At 45.9% G+C, this 23,057-nt stretch overlaps 1 protein-coding gene across 1 annotated transcript; it reads right to left on the reverse strand.

The window, feature by feature from the left end:
• Positions 1–1,869: 1,869 nt before the first annotated feature.
• LOC145816205 (uncharacterized) lies at positions 1,870–13,576 on the reverse strand. The gene is made up of 4 exons (XM_082912502.1): positions 13,512–13,576; positions 13,328–13,426; positions 12,849–13,085; positions 1,870–1,953 (listed from the first exon to the last, which is right to left on the reverse strand). Exons 2-4 carry the CDS (start codon positions 13,391–13,393, stop codon positions 1,870–1,872), a joined length of 387 nt encoding a protein of 128 aa, XP_082768628.1. The 5' UTR covers positions 13,394–13,426; positions 13,512–13,576.
• Between the last annotated feature and the right edge of the window lie 9,481 nt (positions 13,577–23,057).

The raw sequence follows: 23,057 nt of genomic DNA on the forward strand, positions 1-23,057 counted from the left end.
GATAAATGGGTGAATACTTGGTCAATCCGGGTAGGGTATTTGGTTATGGAAATTAAGTTGGCCTGTGTGTCCTTGGTGAAAGACCAGAAACCCGCGCGGATAAGTGTCAATCTTTCCGGTTAATACCGATAAAAATGACAATTGGTAGTACTTGTATAGTTTACTTGCAGACACGTACCTAGGGATTCCTAGAGGGTGATTCCCTACCCTGTTTTCTATTATAATGGAAATGATTTTATGAATTGCGACATTAATCTCGCATTGCATGAGTTGGAAAGAGATATAAAATGTTTATGCATGAGCATTGCATATGTATTCACCTTATATCTTTGTCAAGATTCATATACTGTGTTAGATTATTTCTACTGAGGTTTGGCTCACCTTATATGGGAAACCATTTTTAGGTGCTGACGATATGCCTCCACCAAAATCATAGCTTGGGAGGAACTTGGAGCTGAAGGCTTCTTTTTTATTATCTGATGTATTTGTTTTGTGGAAGCCAAGGGCTTTTAATTGTATTGGATTTTAAATCCATCTTTGTTGTAACCAAGCATTGTCTTGGGAAGTTGTAACCTGTAAGGCACTCATTATCTGTTCAACTTTTATTTAATATTTCTCACTATGACACATGCTATAAATTAAGGGTTAAGACTTATGAATGTATAATTGCATGTGTTATCTTTTCTATATCTGAATCATATGAAATGGAAGGATATTATAATTAGAATGCTTGTCATTTATTTATTATTGAAAAAAGAGTTTATTATCATTTATTTCGGGGCGTTAAAACTTGGTATCAGAACGTAACGGGTTCGAATAATTTGGGTACGTGGAAAGTGATTCTTACCATAGTGAGTTTATTTCGCTTGATAGAGATAATTATATATATGGTATGTTATGTGATAACATGTTTATGTGACTAAGTGGGTATGGAATTTAATATCTAAAATGTTGATTGGGCCTACAGATTTTTAGAAGTCTTGTTAGAAGAGCACTTGATCCCTACTATTTCTAACTAGAACTCTAGTAGCGCTGCAGAACAAGAAATTCGTATGTGTTTATGTGACTACGTGCTTATATGGAGTAAATTAATTATTGTCCATTGCATTAGGACACGAGTGAATTAACTTCAACACGTTTGTAAATGTGCTAATCTCTTGTGTTACCTTTATTAAAATGTCAGGACATGTACATGGTGGTGGTAGGCGTGGCATGCCTAAATGGCATGAAGTGCCATTACCAGATGAAATTCTAGTGCAGGAGGAAGGAGTTGGTTGGGCTAATGTGGCCGAACCAGTTGGTCAATAGGCTATGGGCGCTTTGGCCCGTGAAATAGCCAGAGCTTTATGAGAACCCATGGACATTCTCAGAGCTAAGAATCAAGTCCTGCCCCATGTTGCTGAGACATAGTCGTCTTTCTTGAAAAATGAGTTCTTTCAGTTGAATCCAAATGAGTTTTTGGGGGATTCTAAGGAACCACTGAAGGCGAATGAGTGGCTAGAACAGATGGTAGATACATTTTAATGCTTAGCATCGAGGATGATTGTTTGAGGGTGACCTTGACATCCTTCCAGCTAAAAAGAGATGTGGGTCAGTGGTGGACGTATGCTTGTAGGTGCATTGGAGTGACTTGGGAGGCTTTCGCCAACGTCTTTCAGGATAAGTTTTTACCTCCCACTACTAGGGAGAAGTTGAGAGAGCAGTTCTTGAAGCTCAAATAGTTGAACACACTGGTGGCCGAGTTTGAGGCTGCCTTTAACAGTTTGTCAAGGTTTGCACCAAAGCTCGTGGCGACGAAGGAATGTTATTGCATTGAGTTTAAGAAGAGGTTAAGGACTGGGCTCTTGTTCAAAGTGGTCGGGTCAATGATTAGGGACTACGGATGCCTTGTAAAGGTGGCGGCTCATCTTGAGACCGTAGTTCAGATAGAGGAGGAGGAGTGGATGAGGGGCCCTAGAAGGAGTTAAGAGGTTTAAGGGAAGATGTGGGACAGTAAGTGTAACACCCTAACCCTTCACATGCCATCGATATTTTCCATTTTGGGCCACGCCCATATGGATTTGTTCTTCCTAGTGGGTCACCCATCTCAGAACTACTCTAGCCTAAGCACGTTTAACTGGGAAGTTCTACTAGGGATTTCATACCCAGGAAAAGGCCTTGATACTATATAAGGGTCCAGATTTTTACTTTTATAGCCCAGGAACTCCCCCTCCATTCCCGATGTGGGACATCAGGACCTTACAATCCATCTCCCTGAAGGCTGCACGTCCCCATGCAGTAGCCTGCCAGCTCACAAGCCCGTCCACATGCACCAAGAGATGTCAGAGACCCACACTAGGTACTCCGGAGAGTCGGCTCTGATACCATTTGTAATGCCCCAACCCTTCACATGTCATTGATATTATCCACTTTGGGCCACGCCCGTATGGATTTGTTCTTCCCAGTGGGTCACCCATCCCAGAACTAGTCCAGCCTAAGCACGCTTAACTCGGGAGTTCTACTAGGGATTTCACTACCCGGGAAAAGGCCTCGGTGCTATATAAGGGTCTATGTTTTTACTTTTATAGCATAGGAACTCCCTCTCCATTCCCGATGTGAGACACCGGGACCTTATAGTAAGAGGTAGAGGGGTTCCATTCCACATCAGTCCCAAGGAGCACAGTCTAGGTCCACTTTTCCTATACTAAGTTTTGGGTTAGGGAGAGGTGGTGAGGAAAGGATTCCTAGCTTCAAGTGTGGCTAGCTGGGTCACAAATCCATAGTTTGCCTGTAGAGAGAAGGAGGGCAACAGTCTGCACTGTCGGTGGCTCGTTCTCAGAACCAGAGTCAGAGGAGAGGGCAGTTGCTTACCTGTTATCAGTGTGGGCAGTTGGGGCACGTGAAGAAGTTTTGCCCTCAATCTAGTAGCATATCTGGTGCATCTGGTCAGAGGCAAACACATAGCCATCAGCCTGTACAGTCAGCTCAGGCCTCGAGGCCTAATTAGGGAGCTTCTTCGGCTTAATCCGTGCATCAGACTTTTGCTTTGAGGGGTGAGTAAGTAGAGCAGAGACCTACATGGCATGTGTATGCTATTACCATGCCAGATTTAGTGACAGCATCTTCGATAGTGAGAGGTAACTTCTTGCTATGTAATTCTATTGTGAATATGTTAATTGATACAGTTGCATCACATTCTTTTATCTTGTCTGCATTTGCATCGGCATTGGGGTTAGAAGTGGCTCAGTTAGCATCTCCACTCAGGGTAGAGTCACCAGTTGGTGGTGAGGTTGTGTTGCATCAAGGGTGTAGGGGTTGTGAAATAAAAGTTATCAGTCGCCGACTTCCTTTTTCATTTGTATTGATCGATATGTAGAGCTTTGATATTATGTTGGGTATGGATTGGTTGTCATCTTATCGGGCTATTATAGACTGCTACTGTTAGAGGGTTACTGTATGTACCTCAAGTGGTGACTGTTTTCATTTCTCGGGGGACCGAGTTGATAAAGCTTTATTACCATTATGTGACCTGCATGGTCGGGGTGAACATAGTCTCCTTCTTGCTACATTTTTGGGTGTTGAGAGTAATGTGGTCTGAATAGAGTTGCTAAGGGTAGTTTGTGAATACCCAAACGTCTTTCCCAAGGATCTCACTAGTTTACCACCTCACCATGAGATTGAGTTTTCAATTGATTTAGTACTTGACATGGCACTGATTTCTATGGCACCGTATAGATTTGCACCCGCCGAGTTGAGTGAGTTGAAGATTCAACTCCAAGAATTGTTAGATAAAGGTTTTATCCACCCTAGTACATCGCCTTGGGGAGCACCAGCTCTCTTTGCTAAGAAGAATGATGGTGCATTGCAACTTTGTATTAATTACTGAAAGTTGAATTGGGTAATTGTTAAAAAAAAATACCCAATGCCTCACATAGATGACTTGTTTGATCAGTTGAAGGGGTCTTGTTGCTTTTCTAAGATAGACCTAAGATCGGGTTTTCACCAATTGAGAGTGAAGGAGGAGGATATCCAGAAAATGGCATTCCGTACGTGGTATGGCCATTATAAGTTCCTAGTGATGCTTTTTGGGTTAACCAACGCACCGGCCTTGTTTATGGATTTGATGAATCAGATTTTTCATGAGTTCCTAGATCATTTTGTAGCTGTCTTTGTTGATGACATCTTGATTTACTCACCCTCTAAGGAGGAACACGAAGGACACTTAAGGGTTGTGCTTGAGTTGCTTAGAGCCCACAAGTTGTATGCTATGTTCAGGAAGTGTGAGTTCAGGTTGAAAGAAGTGTGGTATTCGGGAAAGGAGTGACTATAGATTCTTCCAAAATAGAAGCAATACAAGATTGGGAACAACGTAAGAATGTGTAGACACCCCATTTTTGACCGTCCTCAAGACTCGGACGTCACCGCTTGAACACTCGGTGATTACCCTTGTTTGTGTTTGTTTGGAGTTCCCGGAGGTTTTGGCTCTCGCGCCCTACCTCAGAATCTCCGAACTTGACCGTTCAGTGTCCGGTTTTGCACCGAACACTTGTGTTTTGCCTTGGAAGGGCAGGGTAGGGCTTGTAGACCATCCCCACCCATCACCGGCAGTGGCTAGAGGCCACCGGCTGGTTTTTGCTGCCACCGGCAAAATAGTTTGCCGGTCGGCACTATTTGTTGCCGGTCAGCACTTTTTTGTGCCGGTCGGCACTTTGTTTGGCCAAGATGGCATTTTTTGCCGGCCGATTGCTGTTCATCTGCTTTTGCAGATATTTTAGGACAGCTGTATAACTTTTTCTCCCCTCCATACACGTGTATGGAGGGATCTCCCTCTTGCAAAGCTTGTTGAATAAGCTTTACAAGAGGCTTATAGAGAGGGCTCTCTCTAAGGCAAAGAGAGAGAGGCTTAGACATTTTTGAGAGAGAAAAGACAGAGGAGAGCTCTGGTTTTCTAGGGTTAGGGTTAGATACACTCAATCTATCTCTCTTTCCCTCCCATTTTGCACACTAGGTGTTTTGTGCCTTACTATTGCACACAAACACCTAGTGTTTCACCTTCCTCTTAAGATTAGAGTTCTAAGGGGTTGTTCTTGAGCTTCTTGACTGATTTGGAGCCAAAGGAGGCCATTGGAGCATCCTTGTTGAAGAGGACTACAAGGGTAAGAAACTTACACCTTTATTCCCCATTCTTGCATCAATTTTATACCTATCTTAGAGCTGTTTTTTGTGATTATTGTATAACATAAAAAAGTTCTATTTTTAAGCCCTCTTTATTGTTTATTAAGAGTGTTTTGTTGTTTGAGGGGTGTTGACCACCCTTAGGCCCCAAAAGGCCTCATTTTGAGCCATTTTGTGCTAGCTCCGGGATTTTGGTGTTGAGGTCTCTTCACCACTGAAATCTTGAGGGATTTCAGTGGTAAAGATGATGCTTTGAAGTCCCAAGAAGGAGAGGGCCACCCCCTCTCCTTGTTGTCCTTGAAAAGGGCACATTTTGGCCTCTTAAAGAAGCCTATGCTTGAGTGTGTGTTGAGCATGTTTGGTTTGTTTTCATGCTTATATATCCATGATATAACATGATTTCAAGTTGGTTTTGGAACCTTATGCATGTTTAGCATAGTTGCCATGTAATGCCTTATTTGTGCCTTAACATGTTCTAGGTTGTTAGCCTTTGTTGGAGCATGTTTTAGGCTTGTATTTGTGAAGGTTATATGCTTATTTTGCCATGTTTTAGATCTGTCCATAGTCGTTTGGGTCGATTTTAGCATGCATTATAAGGCTCCTTTGCATTTGGGCTTGTTGGCCTTGAGTATGTGCATGTGTAGCATGCCATCTTTGCATTGTTTTGGTGAATTGGGATCATCTTGCATGCTATTTCAGTCCCATTTCCATGCTCGTTTGATTGCCTCGCATGCCTCTTTAATGCTTTGAAAGCATGTGTTGCAATGCTCCATGTTTTGGCCATGGTGTATGCCTTTGTATTTGGGCCACTTAGATGCCATCTAAGTAGTCCTTTAGCTTTGTTTTAACATGCTAAACCCCTGTTTTTGGTTGCTTAATGCATGCCTTGTTTGGTCTTGTTAAGTATGCTCAATGCCACTTTGGTTTACTTTGAACACTTAGGCCATTTGTCGCATGCTTGACTTGATTTATAACTTGATTTGGCATCATTTTATAGCATGATTTTAGGGCTCATGTTGCATGCTAATTGTCCATGTTTCCTCCTTTCAAGTGTGCTTGAATGTTGTTTGATTTGTGCTTAAGTGGTGGCTCTCATGTGCATGTGTGTGTGCATGCCATCTAGCCTTCATTTCACAGCACTATGGCTACTGTTTTAGGCCTATTTTAGAGCCACCTAATTCATGTATATGTCCATCTTGCCATCCATTTGCATTGCTCTATGTATGCTTGCATGATTGCATAAGTGCCTTGCCATGTCATGTTGCATTCCTAGCTTGTATGCCTAGGTTGCATTGCATTTTGCATGCATGCCTTGTTCCTTGAATTGGTGATAGGAATTGGGCCTAATTTGTTTGATTGGTTTGCATGCATTTGAAACCAAAGTTGCATACTTGATTCCTTGGGCCATCATGCATCGAAATACGTGATTGGTGGTCCGAGAACCGAGGCACATGTCCCTTTGAGTCATCACAATGATAAGGGACATGGTTAGTGCATACATGTCTTGAAATATGCTGTCATGCCTTGTTTTGCCCTCTGTTGCTGTGAGTTGCAGGTTCTGCAGGAATACTCTGCCGACCGGCAGTGTAATGTGCCGACCGGCACAATTTTCTCTGCCGACAGACCCTATTTTGTGCCGATGGCCATACTACACTGCCGGTGGAAGTTTCATCTAGCCGGTGGTGATCCCCTCTGTCCAAGGATGTAGTCCTGAGGTTTTGACAACCTCCAGAGGAGGAAAGGGAGGAAAACAGAGGCAGCTTGCGCATGGTGGCGCGTTTCCCGAGACGCTTTCCTGCTTTAATTAATTTAATTTAATTTGTTAATTAAATTAGTTAATTTGTAATATTAATTAGCTTGCGTAGTTAATTAATTTGTAACATTTATTCGGTCCCTCCTAGCGAGGGCAAATCTGTAATAAGTGTGTGTGGGTGTGTGAATGTCTTCCAATCCCCACTTCTTTCTTCCCTTTTACTTACCTGCTTTGATGGTTAGTATTAGGTCACGTCTAATTTAGCATACCTTATGCTATGCATGTGTGCATCCATGCATTTGTATTACATGCATTAGGCTCGGTACATCACGCTAATTGCATCAATACTTCAATTTTGAAACTGAATACGTGATAATTGTGCATTTTCACATGACATGTTTAGGATAGCCGAGCCTATCTTAGCGACATTTTGTATGCGATGCATTAGGCACTTCACATGGACTTGGATCATGCATGATTACTAACAAGTTCTTTGTTTTGGCGCGGAGTACTATGTAAGTATTTCCGCTTTAGCATATCGCATGAGTGTGAATGTTGCCATAACAGCATGCTTAACATGTGGCTAGATGCTTATGTGTTAAACTGTTTTGAATGCCTGTGGGTGAAGGCCGGATTGTTTGAGTTGGAAAAACTCGTTGAAATCCGTATTTTAGCCTACTTGCGAGTAGCAAATTCCAAAGCATTTTCAAACCAAACGGATATGCAATGTTTATTTCCAAATTAGGCAATCTAGTCTATACTTGTTTGCTGTGCGCATAACATAGTAATTCTAGGCTAATAACCGGAATAAGAACACATAAAGTTTTCAAAATCAGATATCACGGTTAGTAGAGGCCGGTCTTCGGACCGGGCGAAAGGGGGTGCTCATAGCTGACCTTCCCCGATCGTACCCAAGCTCCCGAGCCGAGACAACTCCGGTGATGACGGACATGTGGCCTTCGGCACCGAGTCAGGGTTTCCTAAATTCCCCCATTTTAAAATATTTAGGTGGCGACTCTGTATCTGGCAAAGCAGTCCATGTTTGGCACTACTTTTTCAAAAATCTGTTTCTCAAAACGATTTGCCAGATTTGGACTCTTTGGTTCAGATTAAGAACCGTGACACAAATCGAGAGTCCGAACTGTAGCGCGAGGCCCCTCACGCGGGCGCTGTTACAGTTTCTGGCGACTCTGCTGGGGACTTTAGAGAGCTTGACTCGAACTCGTGATATCCTGTTTTGATCTCATTTATGTGTTTCTTTGCATTGCATGTGCATTGGTGCGCCTAGGAACACAGTGTTTGCCATCTGCCATTCCTGAACGGTTTGCCGGAGGCTTGTCTTGTCAAGGCATGTCCGTAAGGCTGACCGGCTATGGGCTCTGACAGTATGGGAACACAAACCCCGGTTTACCGGGGCACCCTTTTTTTGACCATTCGACCTAGTGCATATTCGGAATCCATAGTGACCATTCCAAGCTAGGACAGGTTGCTTACCCGATTATAGGTTGTTTGAAACCGCTGCGTGCGTAGTGAAATCCTAGTTCCTGACAAAATAGGACAGGGAAACCCTACCCCAACATAGGGGTGTTTTGGCTCTCTCTTACTTGCTATGTGCTTTTAGAGTGTATCTCTACAGGAATGTACATACCAGTTTGCAAGTTTGGGGCATCAGGCCTAAGGGCATTGGTATCAGAATTTGAGAATCAGTTATCCGCGGGTATCAGATTCAGTATTTTGGGGAACAGAAATCTGGGAACAGTGATCAGCAGTAGGGAACAGTTGTTCGGCTACACCCGTGTTTGATCAGTTTGGGCTGAAGTGCTGTCTGTTTTTCTTTCAGTCCAGAGAGTTGCAGAGTTGATACAGAACAGCCAGTGTCTCCCCTTTGCTGAGGCAAGATTTATGGCGACACAAAGTTCAGAAGAAATTGTGGTTATGACAGCCGCACCGGAGCAGGGAACCACTCCGCAGAATGAAGCCAGCATCAGTATGTCATATCCGCCCAGGTCGCCCGTTGTGCACCCGGTTTGGGCTCCCCAGTTATACCAGGCTCGTGAGCCCACCACCTTCGAATTGATGGGGATGATAGGCGATCTCCAAAGGTCTGTGGCAGACCTCGCCTATGGAATGTCGGCTTCACCACCAGCGGCACCGTATGCCGGGAATTTTGTACCACAGGAGCCCCCGCTACTGGGGCGGATTGTGATAGAGCTCAGCCAGCCAGAGATGGCTTCTGGCTATAGCCACGATATGTCAGCACTAACCCCGACCCTCGATCAGGCTGAGGCCAAAGGAAAGGACAAGGCAAAGGTAGATGCCGACCCTATTGAACAACTGCTGTGGGCAGTCGAGGCTCTGAAGGCCAGAGGGATGAACAAGCAACAAACATCCGCAATAGTGACCAAAGCTATAGATGATGCTTTCCCCGCTCCAACCAAAGGCAGTTCAAGCCAGGCAGAAAACCGGGATGGGCCCCGTCATGCCCAAACAGTTCCTGTTGTTCCCAACCCTGCACCGGGAAAGGTTCAAAAAGCCAAGGCAGCGCCAGCTGATCCTTTCGCCAGCGCGTCTGGCAAGAATCCTCAAACTGCAAAGTACCTACCTCGAGGGCGCAGAGTCTTTCACGACCTCCACATGCCTTTGTCTAGGGCATTGTTGATATTGGCGAAGAATGGGCATCTTAAGCCTTTGGAGCCCCGACCGCTCCCGAAGAATCTCCCCGCCACCCATGATGCTACCTTGTACTGCGCGTACCATCAACAGTCCGGTCACAGCACCGATGGATGTTCCCGCCTTCGCCATGAAGTGCAGGATTTGATTGATAATAAGGTTATCCTACCACCTACCTCAGGCAAGCCCGTCACCACTCAGTTGTTGGATTTCGAGGGCTCAGATACTGCGAGTATGTAAAGTGAACCGCCTGCGGGCAACATTTGGTATTTTTTTTGATGAAGCGTTTGGCACGCATTTTTGAGCATCGGTGAAACCGAGTTTTGTAAATTCTGGCTTGGATATCGAGTCGGTCTTTTGTTTTGAGTCTGTCTCTTTGTCTTGAGTCAGTCTTTTTTTTGCTTAAGGGTCTGTCTTGTTGTATCGAGTCAGTCCCCGTTGTATATAATACCCGGTGATTCAGGGGTTGTTGTCCCGAACACCGTCTTGTTTTATTATTATCTGTTTTTGTTTTGAGTCTGTTCCTGCCGAGGGGCCAGTTACACCAACAGAGCCGATTGAAATAGCTGTTGCTATCTCAACTTCATGCTTGCTTTCAGCATAAGGACCAGAGAATTTGATTGGGCTGACAGTACATCTCGCCTGCTCTCCTGCGCGCCAAACTCATAGCATTAACCTAAGTTTTCAAAAAAAAAAAACTTTTTGAACACTGCGGTGATGAAAACGAAGAGGAAGGAATTCCTTGGGTTTTGTAAAATTTTGATCATTTTGAGAGAAAGAGAGGCGTGCTAAGCCTTTTTATGAATGAAATCATGCTTGTCGGCGTGAGTACTGAGAAGGACCCTGGCCTGATCCAGATTGGTTCCACACTATCTTCGGCACGAGCGATTCGTCGCTTTCTTAAAAACTTTCAAAAACAAATATTTTACGCGGCCTTGTGAAGACCTGTGTGGAATCGTTCTTGAGATCGCGCAGCTTAGGATCGCTCTCAGCCTCAAGATTCAACCCGCTCCGACTTTGAACCCATTCAGACTGTTCAAAAAGTTCAACGGACAAACGCCATGAAAGGCCCGTGTGGCCAGTTTTGAGGTAGCCTTCGATCAAGAAGCATCAAGGCCGAATCAGAAGGAGTGGATCTCGCCGGAAGAAGCTCGTGGAGCAACCGGCATGGATTCTCCGCAAATCAGTGCAACAGCCATTCTCCTAGACACAGAGAGGCTTCAATTTCAAAAAAAAAAAACATTTGGCATGGACTTGCTACACTTTTACCCTTTGAGAGGCTCGCTGGGCCGAAAACCCGGAAGGGCGGCCCAGGCAAAAGTTAGAGCAAGGGAAAAATACAAAAAAGTGAAAAATACAAAAAGAAAGATTGAAAAAGAAAAAAAAAGAAAAGAAAAAGAAACGAACAAAAGAAAATGAAAAGAAGCTCGCAAGGTCGAAAACCCGCATCGGGCGCCTTGGCAAAAGTGAGAGCCAAACAAAGTGAAGGTTAAAATACCCGAGTGTACCTTAACCGGAACTACGTAAGGCTTGATTCCCATGTTTGGGATACGTAGGCAACTTCATCATGAAGTCCAGCCCCCAACGCTTTCATAAGCGTCTCAGTCCATGCAATGGTTTCAATTTCGTTCCAAAGTCCAGTGGCCAACACCCTTCAAGGTGACTGTGTCCATATATGTGTTGTGACCGTCTTCGTCATCGCTGTGTCTAAGAGCTCGACCACCGCCAATGAAGACTGTCTGTGAATTGCTGCGGCACCATCCCAAACAAGGGGCAACTTTCCGTTGCCACGAGCCGCTGTGAGCCGCCTTTCAAACTAGGGGCAACTTTCCGTTGCCTCCCACCCTCCTTCAAACCAGGGGCAATTTTCCATTGCCTCCGATCCGAGGTCGCGCATCTCGAAGAGTAAGTTCCATGCTTGTTGAGCATCAGCTATTTGAAAAATAGTTTTTGAAAATTTTTACTGAGGTTGACTATTTTCTCGAAAACTATTTCATTTTCCAAAACTGGACCATTGTCTTGGACCTAAAAGGAAAATTTTCAGTGCTTGCTGCCTGACTTGCATGCTTTTCAAAACAAAAGTCGAACAAGTACGTTAATCCGACTCTCATTTCGATCAAAACCGTTTTAGTAGAAAGCAAAAACGGAAAAAATGGTTAAAATGATGAACTAGGGGCACAGTTGAGCCAGGCGTTCTGTCTCTCCCCCGTCATCGACGTACTTGCCAGAAGAGCACTCTGCCCACCAGAAGAGATAGCTGTGAGCTAACGGTATTGACCATGAACCCACACCTTTCTATTTATCCATCAATCACCCCGGGGAGGGATGGAAAATGAGAGATTGAAGAATAGAGAGGTGTAAGTTGAGAGAAAAGTGAGGAAAAGGGTTTTGAGAGAAAATCCGAGCTTGAGAGTCGAGTGATGTGAGGATCACAAATCAGAAAGGGTGGGAAAACAATACCCAGATTGAACTGGCTCCTCGTGGTCCGAGGTCTCCCATCTTCGTTTACGCGTCTGTGTGTCGTGTCTCTTTCATTTGGCGGTCTCGTCTTTTGTTTTGAGTCTCTCCCGAGCGTGTCTCGTTGTGTTTAGGTCGTGTACCTCTTTATTTGAGTCCTTTCCGCTCTGTTCAGTGGTAGGCTCGATATCCCGGTTTGAAAAACCCTCATTCGATTTCAAAAATCGCTTATGCTCAGAATGCTGTGCCATTCTCTACATTGGAACGTGTTCCGACTCCAACCGGTTCCATCTTTGAGGTCCGTCCTGATTAGATTGGGCTGTCTTGTTTGAGAATTGCAGTGTGCAGAATGAACTGAATGCTGTGTTTTGGGCTGTATGCAGATCAATCCCCAACAGAGTAAGGGCTGTGTGTCTAAGAATCAGGCAGTGGGTTGCTTGGGTTGTTTCGGTTGTTAGCTGTTTAAGTTATCTGATTATTACAGTGCAAGTGTTCAATTTTCAGACAACCAATCAATTCCATTTACATTGAGGTGTAACATGATGAGATGCGATGCAATGCATGAAATGTGTAAATGTAAACACTTTTTCAGATAAAAAGTTCGCTTCGTTTCATTTCATTATCTTTTTCAAATGTACAAGCTTTGGAAACAAAACCTGCCTGTGGCAGTACAAGGTAATCTATCTACCAACCAAAAAGAAAAGTACAAGGAAAGAAAAAAAAGATAGCAAAAATCTACATCTATGTCAAGCACTCCGAAGGGCCGTCAGTCTGTCCTGGTCCTCTTCCTGGACGAGGGTCCAGGAGCATCAACAGCGTCGTCATCAGAGCCCGAGCTAGAACCGTCTGCGGTCTCCTCCGACGACGACCCTGCCTCCGCCTCTGACTCCTCGTCGTCGTCATCGTCCGGGACTGGAGCCCGCGAGCTGCTCCCGACGTGAGTACGCCCACCCCTAGTGCGGGGAAATATCCTGCCCTCCTCATCTCTCCCCCGGGCAGGGACAGAAGGTCTGGCTGGAGCACCTCCTGCCATGGGAATCTGGAAGGGAGGCTGAAAAAGCACACAAAAAGTGAAATGCATCAGTATACTGTAGACAGTTTATCAGTGCAGAATGCAGTGTATGGATACAGTGTATGAATGCCGTGAGCAGTTTGTCAGTACAGAGTTTAGTGCAGAATGCAGTGTATGCAGTGCTCAGATACAGTGAGATCAGTGTATCAGGTGTTGTGCCGTGAATCAGATTATGCGAAGCAGTGTATGAATGGTTTGAGGCCAGTGTCAGAAGGACATACCGGTATGCTGTAGACAGCCAGAAGGTCAAATGTCCGCTGGAGCATCCCCATCATCGAGGCATTCATCGCCAACGACTGACGGGTGTACTCAGGAGAAGCCTGCAAAGGTATCAGATGCATTAGTATTCTGTGGAATATCAGTAAACTGAAGTGAGATAACTGTACGAAGTGCAGTGATACATACCGGCGGAAGGTCGGGGATGTCAGTGAACTCATGCCCAGCTGGTGGAGGGGCGAAGGGGATCTGATAGGTCGACCCACCCTGCCCCTGGAAAGTCAGTACAGCAGGCAGGGCAGGCCAGCCAGCTCCTCGTCCTCCCCGCGCTCCGCCCCTGCCACGGACTCGGGCCCTTCTCGAAGATCCAGCCCCTGCTCCTGCTCCGGCCCCAGCCGCCGATGCTACAGGCCTGGCCCCCTCTGCTCGACGACCGCTCAAAGGTCGCATCAGGTACGTCCGCACGTACTCCTGATAGTCGCCGGTGCCTCGGAAGCCGGCCTCCTCCCAGCCGATGGAGTAATCATCCAGCTGCTCAGGGGTCAGCCCCTCGGTCTCCCTCATCTCTGCAGGAGGGTGAGCCGGGACTATCTGCTCAGGTAACCCGCGGGTCTGGCGTAGAAAACGCTCCCCCAGGTACCAAGCCCGACAGACCGGGCCCTCTAGCAGAATCCGGAAACGCGAGGTCTCCTCAGCACCAGGGAACCGACCCCGCATCGCCGACGGCAAGGAAGCCCATGGCCGCCATGTGATCTGAAAGTAACAGACAGTTTGTTATCTACTGTTATTGAAACATGCAGTGGGAAAGCGAAGCTAAACGAACTGAAAGTAAAGCATACCTCTGTGGGGGTGATGGTGTCGAAGTATCGGCGGAAGAAGCCGAATGTCTCCCGAGGTCGCCGGGTGCATCCCCTGTCAAAGCGACTCGAGAAAGGAACAGCCGGAGGAGGCTCCGCAACTGGTACAGGTGCAAGCCTAGGGAAGTAGGCATAAACCCACAACTGCAAAACAGATGTCAGTATGACCTTCAGATAAAGCAGGGTATACAGAATAAAGCAGAAATGGCAGAGCCGTGTGTTGTGCAGTGTATTGTGTGCAGTGTACAGTGTGAGCAGTGTACAGTCAGTGTAAAACAGAATGTATGTGTGTGCCGTGTGTACAGTATACAGTGAGTGTAAAGCAGACCGCAGTGTGTGCAGTATACAGAGTACAGAAAGTACGAGACAGAAATGAAAAGTGGAGAAGAAATGTACCTCCCAAGCTCGCCAGTAACCTCCGAGCAGCTGGCCGCTGCCGCGAGAAGCCGAGCTCATATATCCGTACAAGGTGGCCAGAGCAGCGCCGCCCCAATCGAAGTGCAGAATATCTCGGACGTCCACCAGTGCACTGAGAAGGCAGAGAGGCACGGTGTTCGCCCGGTCGGCGAAGATAGTAGTCCCGAAAAGGAACATGAGGAAGCCCCGAGCATATCTCTCCACGTCCTCCTCGGTCATCTGAGTCTCCTCCCCCAATGCGGGCAGGACCCTGAACTGTGCCTCGAACCAGGAATAGCGGACGAAGCCTGGGCGAGCTAGCGGAGGGGCCTCCCCCAGTAAATGAACCTGAGCGGCGGTCCACTCATCCATCGCTATGTCGAAGGGGATCGGATCACCCCCTACCCCAATGCCTGTGAGCATCGAGAAGTCATGAGGGGTCATCGTCATATCTCCTGTAGCAGAGAAATGGAAAGAATCGGTGGTGTCCCACCACCTCTCCGCCAAAGCAGCAAGGAGAGGTCTGCATGTGGAGAGCCTAGAGAGCCCTCGGCAGAAGGTGCCGAAGCCCGCTCGGTCCACGATGCGCTGGACCGCATCAGGGAGCTCGTCATACCACTCCCGCGCACCAGTATTCCCATACCCGCGAATGGTATGGGAACCCTCCTGCAAACAGAAAACAACAATTGCAGGACAACATTCAAAATGCGATTTTGAAAAGACAGATATGGCATGTATGCAAGTTTGTCAGATTCAGGCAGATACCGGGTGCCGGTGTGCTTATAGAAAATACGTGTGCTGTGTCAGCGTGTTTGGGCGTTTCAGAACAGATGTGGCATGTGTGCAAATCGAACAGATTCAGACAAATACTGGGTACCAGTGTGTGTGCAGTAGAATACAGTGTGTGCCGTGTGTTTGGGTGATTCAGGACTAGTGCAGTGTGTGTGCATGTGTCAGTCTCAAGCAGATATCAGTTGTATGTATGTTTACAGTCAACTACGGTCTACGGCATATCAGATTTCAGCAATTAAAGAATACAGCTAACTATGACAGTTTTGTATCCTACATTGCAGAAAGTAAAGCAGAAGATGAAGAGTTACCTCGGGAGTGCCGAATGAAAGGTGGGAGGTAGGCTCGCGTAGCAGTAACTCAGGGGGCGCGTATCTCTCGAAGCTCCGGAACTGACGCAGGCCGTCAGGGGGCAGAACGTGGATCGCCGGCCGGTAGGTCGCCGGGTCGAACGGGCGCTCGCTCAGTGGTAAGAGCTCGACCCCGGGGTCCATCTCGTGGTCCGGGGGAGTCCCGACACGTGGAATGTCGTCCGCCATGTAGAGAGTGGTGTGAAAATGGCCGGAAAAGGAAAACCGAGCCGGAATACGAAGAGTCAACTGAAAAGTCAACTCCCGAGAGGGTCGGAAATGGCCGGGAAGGCCGGAATGTGAAAGGACACGGAAATGAAGAGGAAAGTGAGGGGAACAAACCCCGAGAAGGCGAGAACGCCGAACGAGGCGCCGAAACGAGAATGTGATCGGTGGAAAGTGTCCGAAACGCGAAGAGAAACGCGAATCCGACGACGAAACGGGCGTAGAACGCGAAGAAACGGGCGAAAAATGAGACAGAAGCACTCTAGAGAGAGAGGGCAAGAATTTTCGGCGGTGGAAAAGTGAAGAATAGGGTTTTCAAGCCCTATTTTATAATGCCCGAAGTGAAAAGACAAAACTGCCCCGATTCAGCAACTGTTTGCCGGTCGGCAATGTTTTGTGCCGGCCGGCACTTTTTTTTTGTGCCGATAGAATTATTTTTGTGCCGACGGCCAGCCGGTGGCCTCCCCTTTCGGCCGGTGGGGTTCCCACAGCCTTGGTTAGGCCATATGAGAAGTTTGTGGTCTTCATAGCTCAAGAAAGTGCAAGAAAGTGCATCTCCGACATTCAACCGGCCCCCGTTTTGACCGCTGGCCGTGTCTCCAGTGTGTGGCACTCGAATTCGTGCAAGGTGTATCCTTTTTGTATCCTTTTGGATTCAAAAGTTGCCCCATGTGTGTTGCACGAACTCATCACACTACTTCGGTGCATTACATCGCGCTGTCACGCGCCACACATTTGCATTGTTATGCACGTGTTACATGCGTTGCAACACGCACCCCTTTGCATTATCGTGCACATTTCTCATGCATCATCATTGCATTTCCATTCCATGCATTGTCATGCATTCCGGAATACGTGCGTTGTTGCGCATTTAAGCCCATTTACACTCCGTGTGGCATGCACGTCACACTTGGCCTTGCACTTGTTAGTGCATTGTATTTTGTTCGCGCTATCTTGCGCACCTTACTTGCACTTGTTAGTGCATTGCATTTGTTCGCGCTATCTTGCGCACCTTACTTGCACTTGTTAGTGCATTGTATTTTGTTCGCGCTGTTCTGCGCATTGCACTTGTTAGTGCATTGTATTGTTCGTGCTGTTCTGCGCATTGCACTGTCTTGTGCATTTCAAACCTCGCGCTGTTCTGCGCATCGCACTGTTCTGTGCATTTCAAAATTGTTCGCGCTGTTTTGCGCATCTCATTGCATTTTGCATGCATTCCATCGCACTGTCTTGTGCACTCGCGTTGCCTAACGCATTGCGCTATTTTGCGCATCATACCGTCGTGCAATACCCACGGTCTGGCGAGACCTTAAACACGCACGGTCTGGCGAGACCTTAAACACGCACGGTCTGGCGAGACCTTAAACACGCACGGTCTAGGAGACCTTAAATCCTTTGGAGGTGCGAAACCTTCAGCGCATTGTCACGCGTCTTGTAAATACCGCCGGTCTGGCGAGACCTTAAACACGCACGGTCTGGCGAGACCTTAAACACGCACGGTCTGGCGAGACCTTAAACACGCACGGTCTAGGAGACCTTAAATCCTTTGGAGGTGCGAAACCTTCAGCGCATTGTCACGCGTCTTGTAAATACCCCCACGGTCTGGCGAGACCTTAAACACGCACGGTCTGGCGAGACCTTAAACACGCACGGTCTGGCGAGACCTTAAACACGCACGGTCTAGGAGACCTTAAATCCTTTGGAGGTGCGAAACCTTCAGCGCATTGTCACGCGTCTTGTAAATACCCCAGTGGTCTGGCGAGACCTTAAACACGCATGGTCTGGCGAGACCTTAAACACGCATGGTCTGGCGAGACCTTAAACACGTACGGTCTAGGAGACCTTAAATCCTTGGAAGGTGCAAGACCTTTATTGCATTGGTGTGCACACTATTGCTTTGTACATATCTTAAGCCGCGTGTTGTCGCGCATCTCATGCAACATGCATTTCATACATCATTTGCATTTCAAAAAAAAACAAAAAAACATGCATTGTCATGCATACATTTTGCATCCCGGTCTAGGAGACCTTAAATCCTCTGAAGGTGCAATTCCTTCGGTGTTTGTCGTGCCCGAACGACTTTCGGTGGTCTGGTAAAGCCACCTGTCTGTGCTTGCGATGAGTTCCTAGAAGACCAACGGGGACGGTGGAAACTAGAGTTCGAACGGCTTATGCCTAGAACGCAAAGGTTCGGGAGTTCCGAGACTAAAGTCTGGTTTAAATACCCAGAGGTTTACCCTCGGCTTGAAATCTGTATGGAAGCCCCATAGGTTGAGGCGGCATGTCTACGCCTCAGTTCTGGATACTGAACCAACCTAGTATATCACCCTGTTGGTAAGATAGGGAAAGTTGCAATCATAGTCATTGCATATTTGCATTGTCTTGCATTTGCATTGTAGTTTGCATGCATTCATTGCATCACCTTCCGCCTTTGGCTTGCGCCTTTCCAGGTTGAGCTTGGTCTGGTATGTGTCCTTACTTTTCATGTTAGAACACAGTTCTTGTGTATCGCGCCGATTCCACGTTGATATGTTGGTTGAGGGTTGCGGCACCTTTTCTGTGTTACACATGGCTCGTATGTGTGCATGCCTTTCCTAGGCAAGATTTGGTTTGGCTTGTATGCCATATCCATTGTATCCATTCCATTGCATATTTGTAAATATTGCATTGTAGATTGCATGCATTCATTGCATCACCTTCCGCCTTTGGCTTGCGCCTTTCCATGTTGAGCTTGGTCTGGTATGTGCCCTTACTTTTCATGTTAGAACACAGTTCTGTATGTGTATCGCGCCGATTCCACGTTGATATGTTGGTTGAGGGTTGCGGCACCTTTTCTGTGTTACACATGGCTTGTATGTATGCATGCCTTTCCTAGGCAAGATTTGGTTTGGCCTGCGTGCCATATCCACCCATTACATTGTAGTGTAATTTTTGCATCCGGCATTAGGATCGTAGTCCTTTCTCCAGCGGGTTGTTTCCCCACTTGTGTCATTCCACCCAATACTTGTTCTTGCGTCTGTCTACAATACTCATAGTTCAGTTGACCGTTCTATGGTAGACAGACTTGTTACCTCCATCAATCTATTTGACATATGTGTGGTTTCGAATCGCTCGTGATTGGATCACGATCCAAATGCTTTGCATGTAGCTTGCATTGTTTCAAATACATTGCATCTTCATTTGCATTGTTTATACATTGTTTTGTATATATTGCATTTCGTTTTTCATCCATTTTGCATTGTCATGCATGTTGCTAACAATATTGTACCTGTTAAGTTTGTTTTCTTTTCAGGCACGATATTGTATGTACGGTTCATTTGAAGCTGGTGCAACCAGACGAGCCGCGCAGGTATTGTATCTCCCGAGTGAGACGTATTGAGAATTCCATAATTCTCTTACATCCTTTCTGCATTGTAGTGTAGTTTGGTATGCTAGCTTAAAATTGTTGCATGTTTGCTTCATTACAGCTTTCTTTGCATGATCATAAGTTATGCTCGGCTCTGTGCATTGTCGTGCATTTTGCCCCTGCCTTCGGGCGCATATCTTATTTGTATTGCATGTTTGTCTAAGTCTTCGGCCTTGTCAAAAATGGGTCGTCTCTAGGCTTTGACATTCACTCCCGTCATTGTTATGACTTTCGAGTTCTGTCAAAGAGGGGCAACTGTAGACAACCCATTTTTGACCGTCCTCAAGACTCGGACGTCACCGCTTGAACACTCGGTGATTACCCTTGTTTGTGTTTGTTTGGAGTTCCCGGAGGTTTTGGCTCTCGCGCCCTACCTCAGAATCTCCGAACTTGACCGTTCAGTGTCCGGTTTTGCACCGAACACTTGTGTTTTGCCTTGGAAGGGCAGGGTAGGGCTTGTAGACCATCCCCACCCATCACCGGCAGTGGCTAGAGGCCACCGGCTGGTTTTTGCTGCCACCGGCAAAATAGTTTGCCGGTCGGCACTATTTGTTGCCGGTCAGCACTTTTTTGTGCCGGTCGGCACTTTGTTTGGCCAAGATGGCATTTTTTGCCGGCCGATTGCTGTTCATCTGCTTTTGCAGATATTTTAGGACAGCTGTATAACTTTTTCTCCCCTCCATACATGTGTATGGAGGGATCTCCCTCTTGCAAAGCTTGTTGAATAAGCTTTACAAGAGGCTTATAGAGAGGGCTCTCTCTAAGGCAAAGAGAGAGAGGCTTAGACATTTTTGAGAGAGAAAAGACAGAGGAGAGCTCTGGTTTTCTAGGGTTAGGGTTAGATACACTCAATCTATCTCTCTTTCCCTCCCATTTTGCACACTAGGTGTTTTGTGCCTTACTATTGCACACAAACACCTAGTGTTTCACCTTCCTCTTAAGATTAGAGTTCTAAGGGGTTGTTCTTGAGCTTCTTGACTGATTTGGAGCCAAAGGAGGCCATTGGAGCATCCTTGTTGAAGAGGACTACAAGGGTAAGAAACTTACACCTTTATTCCCCATTCTTGCATCAATTTTATACCTATCTTAGAGCTGTTTTTTGTGATTATTGTATAACATAAAAAAGTTCTATTTTTAAGCCCTCTTTATTGTTTATTAAGAGTATTTTGTTGTTTGAGGGGTGTTGACCACCCTTAGGCCCCAAAAGGCCTCATTTTGAGCCATTTTGTGCTAGCTCCGGGATTTTGGTGTTGAGGTCTCTTCACCACTGAAATCTTGAGGGATTTCAGTGGTAAAGATGATGCTTTGAAGTCCCAAGAAGGAGAGGGCCACCCCCTCTCCTTGTTGTCCTTGAAAAGGGCACATTTTGGCCTCTTAAAGAAGCCTATGCTTGAGTGTGTGTTGAGCATGTTTGGTTTGTTTTTCATGCTTATATATCCATGATATAACATGATTTCAAGTTGGTTTTGGAACCTTATGCATGTTTAGCATAGTTGCCATGTAATGCCTTATTTGTGCCTTAACATGTTCTAGGTTGTTAGCCTTTGTTGGAGCATGTTTTAGGCTTGTATTTGTGAAGGTTATATGCTTATTTTGCCATGTTTTAGATCTGTCCATAGTCGTTTGGGTCGATTTTAGCATGCATTATAAGGCTCCTTTGCATTTGGGCTTGTTGGCCTTGAGTATGTGCATGTGTAGCATGCCATCTTTGCATTGTTTTGGTGAATTGGGATCATCTTGCATGCTATTTCAGTCCCATTTCCATGCTCGTTTGATTGCCTCGCATGCCTCTTTAATGCTTTGAAAGCATGTGTTGCAATGCTCCATGTTTTGGCCATGGTGTATGCCTTTGTATTTGGGCCACTTAGATGCCATCTAAGTAGTCCTTTAGCTTTGTTTTAACATGCTAAACCCCTGTTTTTGGTTGCTTAATGCATGCCTTGTTTGGTCTTGTTAAGTATGCTCAATGCCACTTTGGTTTACTTTGAACACTTAGGCCATTTGTTGCATGCTTGACTTGATTTATAACTTGATTTGGCATCATTTTATAGCATGATTTTAGGGCTCATGTTGCATGCTAATTGTCCATGTTTCCTCCTTTCAAGTGTGCTTGAATGTTGTTTGATTTGTGCTTAAGTGGTGGCTCTCATGTGCATGTGTGTGTGCATGCCATCTAGCCTTCATTTCACAGCACTATGGCTACTGTTTTAGGCCTATTTTAGAGCCACCTAATTCATGTATAAGTCCATCTTGCCATCCATTTGCATTGCTCTATGTATGCTTGCATGATTGCATAAGTGCCTTGCCATGTCATGTTGCATTCCTAGCTTGTATGCCTAGGTTGCATTGCATTTTGCATGCATGCCTTGTTCCTTGAATTGGTGATAGGAATTGGGCCTAATTTGTTTGATTGGTTTGCATGCATTTGAAACCAAAGTTGCATACTTGATTCCTTGGGCCATCATGCATCGAAATGCGTGATTGGTGGTCCGAGAACCGAGGCACATGTCCCTTTGAGTCATCACAATGATAAGGGACATGGTTAGTGCATACATGTCTTGAAATATGCTGTCATGCCTTGTTTTGCCCTCTGTTGCTGTGAGTTGCAGGTTCTGCAGGAATACTCTGCCGACCGGCAGTGTAATGTGCCGACCGGCACAATTTTCTCTGCCGACAGACCCTATTTTGTGCCGATGGCCATACTACACTGCCGGTGGAAGTTTCATCTAGCCGGTGGTGATCCCCTCTGTCCAAGGATGTAGTCCTGAGGTTTTGACAACCTCCAGAGGAGGAAAGGGAGGAAAACAGAGGCAGCTTGCGCATGGTGGCGCGTTTCCCGAGACGCTTTCCTGCTTTAATTAATTTAATTTAATTTGTTAATTAAATTAGTTAATTTGTAATATTAATTAGCTTGCGTAGTTAATTAATTTGTAACATTTATTCGGTCCCTCCGAGCGAGGGCAAATCTGTAATAAGTGTGTGTGGGTGTGTGAATGTCTTCCAATCCCCACTTCTTTCTTCCCTTTTACTTACCTGCTTTGATGGTTAGTATTAGGTCACGTCTAATTTAGCATACCTTATGCTATGCATGTGTGCATCCATGCATTTGTATTACATGCATTAGGCTCGGTACATCACGCTAATTGCATCAATACTTCAATTTTGAAACTGAATACGTGATAATTGTGCATTTTCACATGACATGTTTAGGATAGCCGAGCCTATCTTAGCGACATTTTGTATGCGATGCATTAGGCACTTCACATGGACTTGGATCATGCATGATTACTAACAAGTTCTTTGTTTTGGCGCGGAGTACTATGTAAGTATTTCTGCTTTAGCATATCGCATGAGTGTGAATGTTGCCATAACAGCATGCTTAACATGTGGCTAGATGCTTATGTGTTAAACTGTTTTGAATGCCTGTGGGTGAAGGCCGGATTGTTTGAGTTGGAAAAACTCGTTGAAATCCGTATTTTAGCCTACTTGCGAGTAGCAAATTCCAAAGCATTTTCAAACCAAACGGATATGCAATGTTTATTTCCAAATTAGGCAATCTAGTCTATACTTGTTTGCTGTGCGCATAACATAGTAATTCTAGGCTAATAACCGGAATAAGAACACATAAAGTTTTCAAAATCAGATATCACGGTTAGTAGAGGCCGGTCTTCGGACCGGGCGAAAGGGGGTGCTCATAGCTGACCTTCCCCGA

Source organism: Camellia sinensis, unplaced genomic scaffold, assembly GCF_055761805.1.
Source record: "Camellia sinensis isolate YWXY unplaced genomic scaffold, ASM5576180v1 Unanchor3, whole genome shotgun sequence".
In the NCBI taxonomy this organism is placed as follows: domain Eukaryota; kingdom Viridiplantae; phylum Streptophyta; class Magnoliopsida; order Ericales; family Theaceae; genus Camellia; species Camellia sinensis.